The sequence below is a fragment of the Myxine glutinosa genome, chromosome 4, assembly GCF_964187855.1.
Source record: "Myxine glutinosa chromosome 4, kmMyxGlut1.1, whole genome shotgun sequence".
Lineage (NCBI taxonomy): Eukaryota > Metazoa > Chordata > Myxini > Myxiniformes > Myxinidae > Myxine > Myxine glutinosa.
In genome coordinates, this window is record NC_136264.1 from 51,539,886 (window position 1) to 51,554,361 (window position 14,476).

General features: G+C 48.9%; 1 protein-coding gene and 1 long non-coding RNA gene across 4 annotated transcripts in view; one reads left to right on the forward strand and one right to left on the reverse strand.

Annotated features, from left to right (window-relative positions):
- The first annotated feature begins 273 nt into the window (after positions 1 to 273).
- The window catches only part of LOC137411379 (triple functional domain protein-like), a 15,671-nt gene continuing 1,468 nt past the window's right edge, over positions 274 to 14,476 (forward strand). Inside the window, exons 1-5 of one of the 2 annotated variants that reach the window (XM_078775134.1) lie at positions 274 to 1,040; positions 1,227 to 1,417; positions 2,236 to 2,337; positions 4,720 to 4,865; positions 8,028 to 8,133. In XM_078775134.1, coding sequence (XP_078631260.1) covers positions 905 to 1,040; positions 1,227 to 1,417; positions 2,236 to 2,337; positions 4,720 to 4,865; positions 8,028 to 8,133 — 681 coding nt within the window. In that variant the 5' untranslated portion in view covers positions 274 to 904. The remainder of the gene's footprint in view (positions 1,041 to 1,226; positions 1,418 to 2,235; positions 2,338 to 4,719; positions 4,866 to 8,027; positions 8,134 to 14,476) is intronic. The other variant, XM_078775135.1, reaches the window with a different exon arrangement.
- The window catches only part of LOC137424635 (uncharacterized), a 17,492-nt gene continuing 4,305 nt past the window's right edge, over positions 1,290 to 14,476 (reverse strand). For both annotated transcript variants that reach the window (XR_013622967.1, XR_013622966.1), the window contains 2 exons: positions 4,411 to 4,566; positions 1,290 to 1,396 (listed from right to left, as the gene is read on the reverse strand). This is a non-coding gene — a long non-coding RNA (uncharacterized LOC137424635). The remainder of the gene's footprint in view (positions 1,397 to 4,410; positions 4,567 to 14,476) is intronic.

Genomic DNA, 14,476 nt, shown 5'->3' on the forward strand with positions numbered 1-14,476 from the left:
CTGAGGTTCATTAACTTGATAGCAGCGTGCGCGTCTTCGCGAATACACTTGGAAGTTACTTGTCGTCTGTGTTGATTTTTTTTACATTGCAGTATTGTTAAAATCGAGTAAAATACTTCACAGTGAAGTTTATTTTGCAAGGCAAAGTGATCCTGATTCCCGATAAAGTGATCCTTGTTCAGTGTAATATCCAGTTGATTGTTTTCTGGCTGTTTTTTTTTCTGGCCCTCACTGAGTTTCCAAGAAACCAAATGTTATCCTTCTCACCAGGCCATAAAAAAGTGTCCATTTGGGCTAGATACTTGGTGCGCATGGAGGAAGAGAGAATGGCAAAAGAGAGTGGATATGTTGTGGGAGTGAAGGAGGAAAAGAGGTCGACCGCAGCTGAGAAAGGAAGATTGTGTGAGGAGGGCCGTCAACATGGTGGGGCTGGTTTGGAGAGTGGAGAAATATCATGGTCAAGGCAGGATAGAAAATCGGTACCATTGGACCTCGCCCCTCAAGAGAAGAAGAAGAAACTTTCCTTATAAGGATAGCCCTGGTGTGTGTGTGTGTGCGTGTGTGTGTGTTTTCTTCAAAAGAAAGATTGACAAGGACGACGTCATAACTGTATATTAAATGCACGTCTGTTTGTGGTGAGACCCTTAATCTTCTCATGTTATTTATCATAAGTGTGTGGATTAACTTATTCAGGGGAATGCATGCGTATTGGAGCAGGACGCAGTTATGAATGCAGTCTGCTTGTTGCATCATTTCTGTGGCATGGTGGTGCCACTGACGCAATGCTGCTGCGTATTTGGGAAGCAGTTGGGCCAGGGTATCGACATACAATGGCGTACCTTTTCATTACGGACTGTGGGATCTTTCACGTCCACCAGCGAATGCTAGCACACAGCACACCCAGATGAACGTCCCTCCAGATGACGGTACACTCATTGACGCAACAACCTGCCTCGAGTTACCACCAGGAAGACCGTTCATCGTCGCATCGAGGATCAAATCCAGACCCGACAGGTCAAACACAAGTACGCTTCACCCAAGTCATCCCTTGAACTTACTTTTACTTTGTCATTACCGACGGATACCTTTTCCTCCTTAGACTTTCAGTGTTTGTGTATTGGGTATTGTGGACTTTATTTTGCAAATTCACAAGTTTGATGCAAAATTTGCAAGTTCAAAAGAAAACCACAAACCGTAGTGGATTTACTTAGTCGTCTGTTCAACAGGATTTGACGAGAACTTGGATGCCCAGGGCGAGCTCATCCTGCGAGAGTCATTCCAAGTGTGGGACCCCAAGACTCTCATTCGAAAAGGGCGAAAACGCCGCTTGTTCCTCTTCGAAATGTCCCTCATTTTCAGCAAAGAGATTGAAGACTCCTCTGGCAACAGCAAATACCTGTACAAGAACAAGCTATTGGTGAGGCAAATAGTCACTACACCTTCATGTACACCTTATTATTACGGTTCAGAAGAGAGGCATTAAGTTTAGTATGGCGCTTGTGATATCCCGCTTTTAGAAAAAAAAACTTTCTCAAAAATAAATCTTTTTCTTTTTTCTTTGAAGAATTCAAATATTTCTTATTTTAATTGTATTTTTTAATTTAAATTCTTTTGTTACCAACTATTTATCATTTTACTTTTTTCTTTTTCAAATATTTAATTTTTAAAATATATTTTATTTATTTATTCTTTTTTTTTTAATTTTCAATTTTTTCATTTTCCAATTACGTATTTCATTTTCAGTTTTCAATTATTTACAAACTTGTAACTGATTAGAGAAAGCTAACTACTTTTGAGGATTGTTTTGCAGCTGTACTGTAATATTGGTATTGTGAGTTGGTTTCTGGCTTTGATTTTGTTCCTTGGAGATCGGTATGTTTTCAGGATCAGCCTCGTTCTATGTAGGTATTCTCTGGTAATTGTTTTGCACATTTGTTGATGACATATTTGGTGGCTCTCTTTTACTCCGAGGTGCTTGTACGATGCTTCGTTTTCTAGACTTCTCTTCCTCCAATAAATCGTTATTATGACAACCAGAGTTTGCCACGACCATCATAGGTTGTCGCACTACCAAATCCAAAGACATCCAAGTATCCTGAGGGCCTTTGTCGAGAAGGGGAGGGGGGGGGGGGGGGGAGGGTTGGAGATAGAAAAAAGGGTTCAGAGTTAAACTGTTGGAGTTTTCTTTCTTTCACATTCTTCACATCATGGACCACAATGTCTCCCTTCTGACAGACCTCAGAACTGAGTGTATCAGACCACGTGGAAGGTGACCCTTGCAAGTTCACTCTGTGGGTGGGACGCACACCAACATCTGATAATAAGCTTGTGCTTAAGGTGGGCCTATGTGTTTGTGAACTCTCTGGGAATCCATGTTGTATGTTGTTGTTGCGTGTTGACTGTTGAAGACAGACAAAATGATGTAGCATGATACAAAACTTCTGCTACTTCAATATATAGAAGATATATTTTATATAGAAGATATATTTTAACCTCTAGTAACTTTGCAGTCAGTACGAAGGGATTCGTGTTGCGATTACATTTATTATAATACTAGCAGAATACCCGGTGTTGCCGGGCGGGGGAGGGGACGGGAGGAGGTGGGCGGGGAGGCGAGGGGGTGGAGGGGGGAGGGAGGAGAGAAAGGGGCAGGGAGAGGGGAGAGGGGGGGCACAGGGGGAAGGGGAGGGGAGGGGTGGAAGGTTAAGTGTGTTGCCGATCAGGAAGAAGAAGCCGTACTACCAACTTCGTACACTTCCGGAATTGTTTCATTTATTTGTATTCAAATGTTTGGTGATTGTTTTGTATTTATTTATGCGAATGTGTACTTTTGTATAACTGTCATTAATTTAAAAAGGCTTCGGCACTATCGAGCCTTTTTTTTTTTTTTTTTTTTTTTTTAACTCCAAAAAAACGAACTTTTTTTTTCAATTTTTTTTTGTTTTGCCTAAAACACTCCCAGGCACTCACTGACGAACCTCTGAAAGTTTGATGAAGATCCGTTCAGCCATCTCTGAATAAAACGCGGACAAACACACACATCTCCCCTTCCTGTTCAAGCTGGAGTTCCTTGAGGCAGTGTTCTGGGCCCTGTGCTTTTTCTGGTCTTCATCAATGATCTCTCTGACTCTCTTGAAAATCCTCTCTATCTCTTGGCTGATGACTCCACACTCTGCCGCTCCATTCCTCATATCTCAGATCGGCAGTCTGTAGCCTCCTCACTCTCTGCAGACCTGAACAAAATCACAGACTGGTCAAACAAGTGCAACATGTCTTTCAATCCTGACAAATCTCACACTCTTACTATGTCTCTCAGAAAAGACCGACTGGACAACCCTCCCATCTACTTTCTGAACAATCCTCTCCAATAAGTTCTGTCACTCAATCTTTTAAGTCTCACTATTTGCCATGATCTTTCTTGGGAAAACCACATTTCCAATCTGGCCTCCAAAGCCAGTCGCCGACTGGGCATCTTCCACCTTGCGAGGTCCTTCCTTTCCACACCTGAGCTCCTCACCATAAACAAGGCTTTCATCCACAGCTCAATGGAATACTGTTCTCGCCTCTGAGCTGGTGCTCCTGCCTCACACCTTGCTCGGCTTCACGCTGTTGAAACCAAAGCTTTCAGAACCATTGGAATCTCCCGCGATGAAGCTAACTCTGAGGGCCTTTCACTACTCACCGCAGGCGGGTAGGTGGTCTTTCTGTCTTCTACCGACTCCTATCCGGCCTAGATCGCCCAGCTCTATCTGTGCTCTGTCCCCCAAATATTCTTACAGGTTGCACAAGATCTGCCAGTGACCCTCTCCTGGTGAAATTGCAAAAAATCAAGACTCTCTGCTCACCTTCATTCCTCTTTACTCCTGCCTCTGGAACAAACTCCCTCACTCTCTTCAATCCCACTCCTCCCTCCAGGTCTTTTAAACGGCTGTTAGCACCATGTCTTATCTTCCCCCATCCAAAACCTTGATCTCCTCTTCTCCCGTTAATTCACCCCAAATCCATCTTTTTTTGAAATACCGACTTTTTTCTTTCCTGGAAGTTCCAGCAGTGTCCATGTGTTTTATACATTCCCCCCCCACCCCCCCCCCCCCACCCACCCACCTTCCCATGCCTCCTCCCCCCAAGCCCTCTCCCTCCCACGGATCTTCCGTTGTCCCGGTTCTCTACTGTTGTACTTGTGTGCTTCCCGCTCCCTTTTTGTGTTTTGTGTGTCCATTCGTTGTTGTTTTTTGTGATTGATGCTAGCTCTTACACGAGCCTCGATCTTGTGTACAAAAAAAAAAAAAGAAGAAAAAAAAAGACAACTCGCGTTTATTTATATAAATTAACGTTACATTATCATTATTACGAAAATGATATTACTATAAAAAAAAACCGAGGCTTATTCCTTACTTCCTAATTCCTTACTTCAGGGGGTATTGTCATCGGCTCCCTCTCTGTCTGTCTGTCCATCCGTCACGCTATCTCTTCCTAAACGGTTTGGCAGAACTTCACCAATCTCAGTAGTTATGATCACCAAATGGCAAGGAGGTGCGGTAGCAGCATCACTTTTGGTCCTGCTCACTGTGGTGGGATTAAAAGGTCAAACACCAAAAAATGCAATTACAGGTACATTTTTCAACATTTTAAATGAGACTTGTCTACTTAGTGTATCACAACCAAAGTGTCCACTTAGTATATTGCAATCTTACTGAGACCAATTATTGTGCTTGACAGGCCTCCAGCATTCAAACCAAACAGGACTGGATCAAGCACATCCGTGAGGTGATCCAGGAGCGGACGATTCATCTGAAGGGCGCATTGAAGGAACCCATCCATTTGCCCAAACCCACGGGTGTCAAACAGAAAGGATCTTCCAAACGGTGAGGAATGCATGTGTACACACACCCACGGTCTGTGCAGCTGTACCTTCTGGTGTGTTATAATAAGCTAATATCGCTTTCATAAACATGTACACATATTGAATGTAATCTTTCGCAATCTCTACTGTGTCATGTCTACCCTTATTTGGGCTTCATTACATAACGATCTTCCTGAAGAACAAAACAGATTTGCACCATTTTGTTATTAGTCCCCTACCGGTGTACACTGGAGGAGACTATAGGTTTGCACGCCGTCCCTCCGTCCGTCAGTCTGTCAGTCCGTCAGTCCGTCACGCAAAGAACAGTTTTCTGGACTTTTTTCCTAAACGCTTAATGCTAATGATTTCAAACTTGGCAGATGGTTTCCTCATGATAAGTTACAGATCAAGTTCGAACTTCACGACGTTTCGATCATTTTTGACAAAGTTATGGCACTTTGAACTTTGGGAATTCTGATAATTGTGATGCTCCTTAACTCAGTGCCATTTTAAGTTTTAATTTCCTTTAAAAACCTATTTCTCTGCAATAATAGGACCGATTGAGATCAAATTTTCACCATAGGAGGGACTCGGTCTGTAGAATATTTTAATGGTAACTAGAACGGGCACTCGGTAGAGCGCATACCTTCGCCGCAGCTACTTTTGTTGCCAAAATAAAATTTTTGAGGTTGAAATGATCGCGGGAGATTGCGTTATAGTGATGACGTCCTGGATGGGCATCTTCTTCTTCAGTCGCGCATAACTTTGAGTGAAATACGATCGAGTTAAAAATAGTCAGAATTTGAGCAAATCTGTTTCATTCGTTTGTTAATATGCCTCATCTATTGTCAAATCTGCAATTATAATTTTTTTTGAGGTTGAAATGATCGCGGGAGATCGCGTTATAGTGATGACGTCCTGGATGGACATCTTCTTCTTCAGTCGCTCATAACTTTGAGTGAAATACGATCGAGTTAAAAATAGTCAGAATTTGAGCAAATCTGTTTCCCAAAATCTAATCAAATGTGTCCCGTATAATAACCAATCATCCCACCAAATTTCATGCAATTCGGTTGAATACTTTTTGAGTTATGCGATTAACATACACACACACAGACATACAAATAAATACACAGCGATCAAAACATAACCTTCCGCTTTTGCGAAGGTAATTATGACGTCACAGGTCACGTTACCACCCTATTTGTTTTTCGTGAAAACACGAAAACCCCTTTTTCTCTGCAACGGCTGAACAGATCGAGGCCAAACTTTGCAGGCAGAATCGCATACCTATGACGAACAAAAAAGTCAGTGAGCATGACGTCATGCGTCACATGGTTTCAGAGTTATGATGTATTTAAGCATGAACCTTTAAAACCGAGCTCCTCATTCATTTTTGATCCAATCGAGGGGAAACTTCACAGATCTGTTCGGCATGTCAATCTACTAAAATGACCTTTGGAATTTGCGATAGGGCACGTGGTTTGGCAGATATCGTTAAATAAATGAAAATAAAAAAATTTAAAAAAGGATATCTCTTGTTTATTCTAGAGTTCTCCTCAAGCCGCACCGCACGCCCTCAGCCTCGTCTGCGAACGTCAACAGCGCGACAGAGAGGGGCGGAGCCAAGCCGAGCAACATATATATATATACACATCGATCATTGATCGTGAACCGGAAAATATAATAAATTACTGATATTTAGCGACTCGAAAGGTTCTTTATCAACAACTTATTTTCTGGTGCTTCTGCTGACCTGTCTGCAAGGTGTATAAATCGAAGTCCCGATTGCGAATCACAGGTGACCCTGTCCTGAGGTAATTAGCGATTGGGATCGATTCAGAACCTGTGGATAAATAACCCTTGGTAATTTCCCCAACAGTTTTCCGGACGACAGACTGCCGGTAGTGGACATGTGTTGCAGCGCAATATTCAGAATGCTTGTTCTCACTATTTTATTACTTCATTTTGGGAGAGAGAGGGGTGTATTCAAATATAAATCCTACGTGTGTGTGTGTGTGTGTGTGTGTGTGTGTGTGTGTGTGTGTGTGTGTGTGTGTGTGTGTGTGTGTGTGTGTGTGTGTGTGTGTGTGTGTGTGTGTGTGTGTGTGTGTGTGTGTGTGTGTGTGTGTGTGTGTGTTGATTGTTGTTGTATAGCCCGAGACAGTTCTCTTGAATAAGCTCGTGGCACAGAGATAGCTGATTGATCTCCCAGGAGAAATCCAGAGATCCCCCACATCTAGGATGGTATACCTTCCCCTCCGCCCCTCCTCCCCCCACGACAGAGTTAGAGGCCGAGAGAGAGGAGAGAGAGAGACAAGAGGGAAAGAGCCGGTCCATGGTGACTGATCAGCACTCTGACCGTGACCGCACTGCCTTGACGAATCCGGGCAGCAGGGAAGAATGGGGAAATTTGCGTCCCCGACTTGTGTTTTGTGTTGCGGGAAGGGGGGGGGGGGGGGGGAGGTGTAACCACTGTGAAGAGGCATACCCGATAGTTGCTGTCGTTGGTTGTCTTCTCCATATGCATGTTTCAGAGGGTGGAACGGGGGCTCTCCTAGGTCTCTTAGCGGTTAGGGTGCCGGCTTGGGATCCTCGGATCCTGGGTTCGAATCTTGGCGGTTAGGGTGCCGGCTTGGGATCCGAGGATCCTGAGTTTGAATGCTGGTCGATCACTGAATTAACGCCAGGGGGGGGTTGACTCAGTCTGTCATCATTCCGAGGTCGGCAAATTGAGCACCAGCTCACTGGTAATTCCCTGTGTGTCGCAAGAGGCGACCAACAGGGTTGACGACCAACAGGTTTGGTGGCAGGAAGGGCATCCGGCCATAAAACATTGCTTCAAAAAAGGGGACCACGGTGCCCAAAAAAGGCCAACCCCTGCTCTGCGGGGGAAAATGGCCTCTAAATGTGGTTCTCAAGTAAGTAAGTAAATAACTTAGTAATTTCAGTTATTTTTGTGAATTGTGAGAGAAAGGACTCATTATTTTGACTCAATTGTGAGGCTCATTATTATGATGTCTATTTTTTTCTCTTAGATATCATATTCCGTATTGTTGTTTCAACATAGTTTGTACATGACATATTCATGACATTGCCAATTAGGTTTAGACTATTAAATTTAGATTTACCATTTAGTGGCTAAATATACATGTTTGAGACTGACTGAGCTGTCCTGCAATAGGGACAGTGGCGGTGAGGACGGAGACAGCCAGGGTGATGGCAGCATTCAGCTGGACACAATTTCCATAACGTTACGAACCTCACAGAATACGTTGGACAGTGACAAGGTAAGGCGTGCCATGCATTCCAGTTAAAAACTGGATATCTGGGATCACAAAGCGATTGCCTCGGGTAAGCAAACCCCAGCGCACACCAGCCAATGATGGGCATATGATTGTCTGACCACCATGTGACCTTGATCTTCAACATTTAGTAATGGAGTGTAAGTTAAGAAAATGTGTCCCCATCTACAACCCATCCAGAACACCTAACATCATGAAAACCAGAAGAAGATTATTCAAGTCATGATCAAAAAGGTGTTTTTTGTTAATTAGGTCAATTCGAAAAAGTAGGTCAAGGACCCAAATCATATATCAGGTGAACAACGTCGGTGCAGGAACACTATTATTTTGCAAGAACATCTTAGAAGGCCAAGTGGTCTTTGAGATTCCGCACTAGCAAAATTGGGTGATGACAAAAAACGTCGTGTTTTTAAGCGGTGAAGCCACTTCAATATGTCACCGTACGTCCGTCAAAAATGAAGAAGAAGATCCTTTATAACCCACTGAAGCGCGGTGCTACGCACGCTACTTGCTTACCGAGGAGGAAGCGGACAACGCGGTGAATTAAAAGAGTCTTTTTGAAAGAGCCCTACTGAAGCACTGCCGTGCTCGGGGCTGTGTGCCCCGTGTATATCCCGAGGCCACGTCTACCCCTCGGGCGTGACCGCCGCCCACTTGGTGCGCGGAATGATGCCATCACGCCAGTGAGCTTTCGTGTCCGCCACACGCGCCCCCCCAGAATTCCCGCGCACCTGGAGGGTCAGTTTGCCGGGCAAACGGATGACCCGGCCGAAGCGCCCTCTGGCGACTGGCGGCGTCCGGGGTGCAGCGATGCCCGCTGGAATGCCTCCGGCTGCACCCGGGATGGGTGCGGGGCCGGGGGGCGGCGTGCCGGCGGGGCCGGGTGGTGCCGGGGGTCCGCCCGCAGGGGGGCGGCCCCGACGCGGGGGCCGAGCCACCGGCGGTGGGTGGTCCACGTCGAGGTGGGCCGGCTTGAGGCGGTCCATGGAGACGCGGTCGGGAGTACCGCCGATGTCCAAGGTGAAATGTTTCACCCCGGTCTCCAGCACGCGGAAAGGCCTGTCGTACGGGGGCCGCAGTGGTGTCCAGTGGGCGTCGTGCCGGACGAAGACGTACTCCGCGGTGCGAAGCTCCGGGGCGACGTGCGTAGGTGGGTGCCCGTGGTGCGTCGTCGGCACCGGGGCGAACCTCCGGGCGGTCTCCTGCAGCGTGGAGCGCTCCTGCGCCGCGGACCATGGTGCCGTGGTGTCGGGGAGGAACTCGCCCGGCACCCGCAGCGGTTGTCCGAAGACCAACTCCGCCGCGGATGCGCGCAGGTCATCCTTGGGCGCCGTCCGGAGGCCCAGCAGGACCCAGTGGAGCCTGTCGACCCAGCCGTCGTCGCGAAGTGTGGCCCGGACCGCGGTCTTCAACGAGCGGTGGAACCGCTCGCACAGGCCGTTGGCCTGGGGGTGGTAGGCCGTGATTCGGTGCAGCTGGACCCCGAGCCCCCGCGCGACCGCCCCCCAGAGCTCCGAGGTGAACTGGGGGCCGCGGTCGGACGAGATGTCCGAGGGGGCGCCGAACCGGGCGACCCAGGTGGCGATGAACGCCTGCGCGACGTCCGCCGCCGTCGTCGCCGCCAAAGGCACGGCCTCCGGCCACCGGGTGGTGCGGTCCACCGTTGTGAGGACATGGGTGAAACCCCGCGAGGGGGGCAGAGGTCCCACCAGGTCCACGTGAACGTGGTCGAACCTACGTTCCGGCACCGTAAACGGGGCCAATGGGGCCCGGGTGTGTCGGTGCACCTTCGCGCGCTGGCACGCGAGGCACGTCCTGGTCCAACCGCGGACGGCCTTCCGGAGACCATGCCAGACAAACTTGTCGGCGACCAACCTCTGGGAGGCCTTCGTGCCCGGGTGGGACAGGCCGTGGATGGCGTCAAAAACCTGGCGCTCCCAGCCCGCGGGCACGATGGGGCGAGGCCGCCCGAGGGAGACGTCGCACAAGAGGGCCGTGCCCGCGCCGTCGAACGGCACCTCGGCGACGCGGAGGCCCGTGACGGCGGTCCGCAAGGCTTGGACGCTGGGGTCGGCGGCCTGGTCCGCCGCCATCCGGGCATAGTTGATGCCGAGGTGGACTGCGTGGGCGACGGACCGGGAAAGGCAATCCGCCACCGGGTTGTCCTTCCCCGCGACGTGCCGGATGTCCGTCGTATATTCAGACACGGCTGAGAGGTGACGCTGCTGCCGGGCCGACCACGGCTCGGTGACCTTGCTCATCGCGAAGACCAGTGGCTTGTGGTCGACGAAGACCGTGAACGCACGGCCCTCGAGCAGATGGCGGAAGTGCCTGACCGCCAGGTGAAGCCCGAGCAACTCGCGGTCGAAGGTACTATAACGGCGTTCAGGCGGGCGAAGCTGCCGGCTGAAGAACGCCAGCGGTTGCCAGGCACCACGCACCCATTGCTCGTGCACCGTGCCCACCGCGTAGTCCGAGGCGTCGGTGGTGAGGGCGATCGGTGCATTGGGCGCCGGGTGGGTGAGCATGGTGGCGTTAGCCAAGGCGAGCTTCGCGCCCGCGAACGCCGCGTCCATCTGCTCGGTCCAGGTAACGTCACCTTTGCCCGGCTTCCCTCGGAGGGCCTCGTGCAGGGGGCGCAGGAGCTGGGCGATGCGGGGCAGGAACCGATGGTAAAAGTTTACCATGCCCAGGAACTCCTGGAGCCCCTTGATCGTGCGGGGGCGCGGAACCCCTTCACCGCCTCCACCTTGGCCGGCAGGGGGATGGCCCCGTGCCTGGTGACGCGGTGCCCCAAAAAGTCGATGTCGGCGACGCCGAACCGGCACTTGGCGGGGTTCACGATGAGGCCATGCTGGCCCAGGCTTTCGAAGAGCGTGCGGAGATGGTGGAGGTGCTCTTCGCGGTACGCGCTGGCGACGAGGATGTCGTCCAGGTAGACGTACACAAAATCCAAGTCGCGCAAGACGCTGTCCATTAGTCGCTGGAACGCCTGAGCCGCATTTTTCAACCCGAAGGGCATCCGAAGAAATTTGAAAAGTCCGAATGGCGTGATGACGGCCTTCTTCGGGATGTCCTCCGGCCTGACGGGGACCTGATGGTAGCCACGTATGAGGTCCACTTTTGAAAAGAAGGACATGCCCGCCAACCGGACATGCCCAACAGTCTGCTTCTGCTGTCCTAACAATGGATGGAGGTCCTCAATGCCAAACAGGAAATCAGAGCTGTCTCCCTTGACATATCACGTGCCTTCGATACAGTCTGGCACCCCGCTCTGCCCACCAAACTCTCCTCATGGTATCCATGGAAATCTCCACGCATGGCTTGCGGACTTCCTCTCTGGTCGTAGTCAAAGTGTGACCCTGAATGGATTTCTCTCATCTCCCCTTCATGTTCAGGTAGTGTTCTGGAGTTTCCCAAGGTAGTGTTCTGGGCCTTGTGCTTTTTCTGGTCTTCATCAATGATCTCTCCGACTCTCTGGAAAATCCTCTCTGTCCCTTTCCTGATGACTCCACTCTCTGCCGCTCCATTCCTCATCCCTTCATATTGGCAGTCTGCAGCCTCCTCACTCTCTGCAGACCTGTACAAAATCACAGACTGGTCAAACAAGTGGAACATGTCTTTCAATCCGGACAAATCTCACACTCTTACGATGTCTCTCCGAAAAGACCGACTCGACAACCCTCCCATCTACTTTCTCAACAATCCTCTCCAAGAAGTTATGTCGCTCAGGCTTTTGGGTCTCACTATCTGCCATGATCTCTCACTATCTGCACACCTGAGCTCCTCACGACATACAAGGCTTTCATCCGCAGCTCAATGGAATACTGCTCTCCCCTCTGGGCTGGTGCTCCTGCCTCACACCTAGCTCGTCTTCACGCTGTTGAAACCAAAGCGTTCAGAATTATTGGAATCTCCCGCGATGAAGCGAACTCCGAGGGCCTTTCACTCACTCGCCGCAGGCAGGTTGGTGGTCTTTCCGTCTTCTACCGACTCCTCTCCGGCCTTGCCCCCCCAGCTCTCTCTGGGCTCTGTCCCCCAAATATTCCTACAGGTCGCACAAAATCTGCCAGCAACCCTCTTATGGTTAAACTGCCAAAATCAAGACTCTCTGCTCACCTTCACTCCTTCATTCCTCTTTTCTCCCACCTCTGGAACAAACTCCCTCACTCCCTTCAATCCCACTCCTCCCTCCAGGTCTTTAAAACAGCTGTTCACCACCATCTCTTATCTTCCCCGATCCAAAACCTTGATCTTTTCTACCCCCGCTAATTTCACCCCAAATCCACTTTTTTGAAATACCAACCTCTGCCCTGGAAGTCCTTGGTGTCCTTGTGTTTTATACTTCTCCAACCCCCCCCCCCCCCCCACCTCCCCACCCCCAAGCCCTCTCCCTTCCACACATCTCCCGATGTCCCTGCTCTCAAATGTTTGTGTGCTTCCCCATCTTGTCTACCGCTCCCTCTTTTTATATATACACAAAGAATTAAGTTAAGCACCCCCCCGTTTTTTTACAACCTCGCACATTACAAGTTTGTTGTCGTCAAAACAGTGTAATATACCCATGATATTGCTATATTTTCTGGAGAAGTGATATTATGGTCACATAAAAACATAACAATCATGCCGTTTTCAATATTTTATTCTGAATAATTTAAGGTGAAATTTTTTGGGAATTTTAGGCATATTTTCACCTCAATTTAAGTATGGAGCTATAGGTCCATCACGGACAGTGTGGATGACGTTTATGTTTTCTAACGTACAGTCATTGTTCTGAGAAGACCTCGAGCGATCTTTGCGTCAATAACGTGTGTAGGACCCACGTGATCGGATCACTGACTCAACCCTACGTCTCATAGACCCTGTAAGCCGTCGTATGCGTTGCTGTGGCAGGTTGTTCCATTCCCGATGTAATGCACGTTCCAATTCATCCAGATTGGCTATTGGAGGGACCATCTTCGCAATTTGTCGTCCCAACATGTCCCAAACGTGCTCGAGGGGGTTCAGGTTCAGGACAGGATTAGGGGGTGCTTAACTTAATTCTTTGTGTAGGGGTGCTTAACTTAATTCTTTGTGTATATTTTGTTTGTGTGATAAATGTTAGCTCTTTCACGAGCCTTGATTCTGTATACATAAAAATATAAATAAAAAGTGACTGGGATGGAAATGAAAATGATGAAAAGACTGCAGGAAAAGAGGAAAAACAATATTGCCAGAAGTGATGGATTCGAGAGCTTTGCTTACATTTTTGTGGGAGATGCAAGCACACCTGTCTGTATGTCAGATGATTTGTTTTTGCACCCTTCTTCTGGATAGCAGTGATATTTGCTGACTATCGTGGAGAGGAGAGGTGTAAAAAGGAGAAAGACAGATTGAACATGGGCACGGATGCCATCTTGTCTGCTGTCAAGGCTGGACATAGTTTTCTCAAATTTCTCGGATGAGGACACTTCCAAGAGTCCAGTAGACAGAGGGTACAGTGTCGTCGAATGGGGACAGAGCTGGTGAGATTGGATGCATGAGATTTGGAGGCAAATACTGAGCACCGAGTGGAGTCATTCTGCATTAGCTTCAGCAGAATCTCTGGTGATGTATTTTGAGGTGAGGTGGAGGAGAGTTTAAGGTGGCGCCATCACGACTTTGAGAAAGTAGACTGCTTGTTGAGTTCAGCCGTGAGATTTTACAATTACGTTTTCTGGCTTGCCGAAGGATCAACACAGTCTTACAGAATGATCTTACATTCCTCTCAGTCTGATTTGCCTTCCATGTTGAGAAACCGAGTTGTGTCCCCACAATCTTTCCCTCACGCAGGCTGCAGTAACATCCCTCTCTGACGATATTTATAAAACAAGTACATTGTCACCTGTCTGTGAACATTCATCTTGAGGCAGGAATGGCATAACTGTCACCTCGTGCTGCTGTAATGTTGAGCTGTCAAGCCCCAAATTTATTTCTGTGGCCATCCAATCAGAGATGTCGTCTCTGGAGCTCCTGGGTCTCACCGTCAGTTATGAGTGGTGTTGGGAAGATCATATCTCAAAGCACACCTCCAAAGTCACCATCTGCCTCTGAAATCTCGACAGGTTCAATTCCTCTTCCGACTGTCTTTATAGCTTATCATGATGTTTAATTCCTTCACCTGAATACTGCCTCATCTCCCTCTCACGACTCCCCCACTCTCTCACCATCTCGCTCTTGCCTCTCTCCCTCTCTCTGCCCCGCCTCTCCCCCTCTCTCTGCCCCGCCTCTCCCCCCCCCTCTCTCTGCCCCGCCTCTCCCCTCTCTCTGCCCCGCCTCTCCCCCTCTCTCTGCCCCGCCTCTCCCCCTC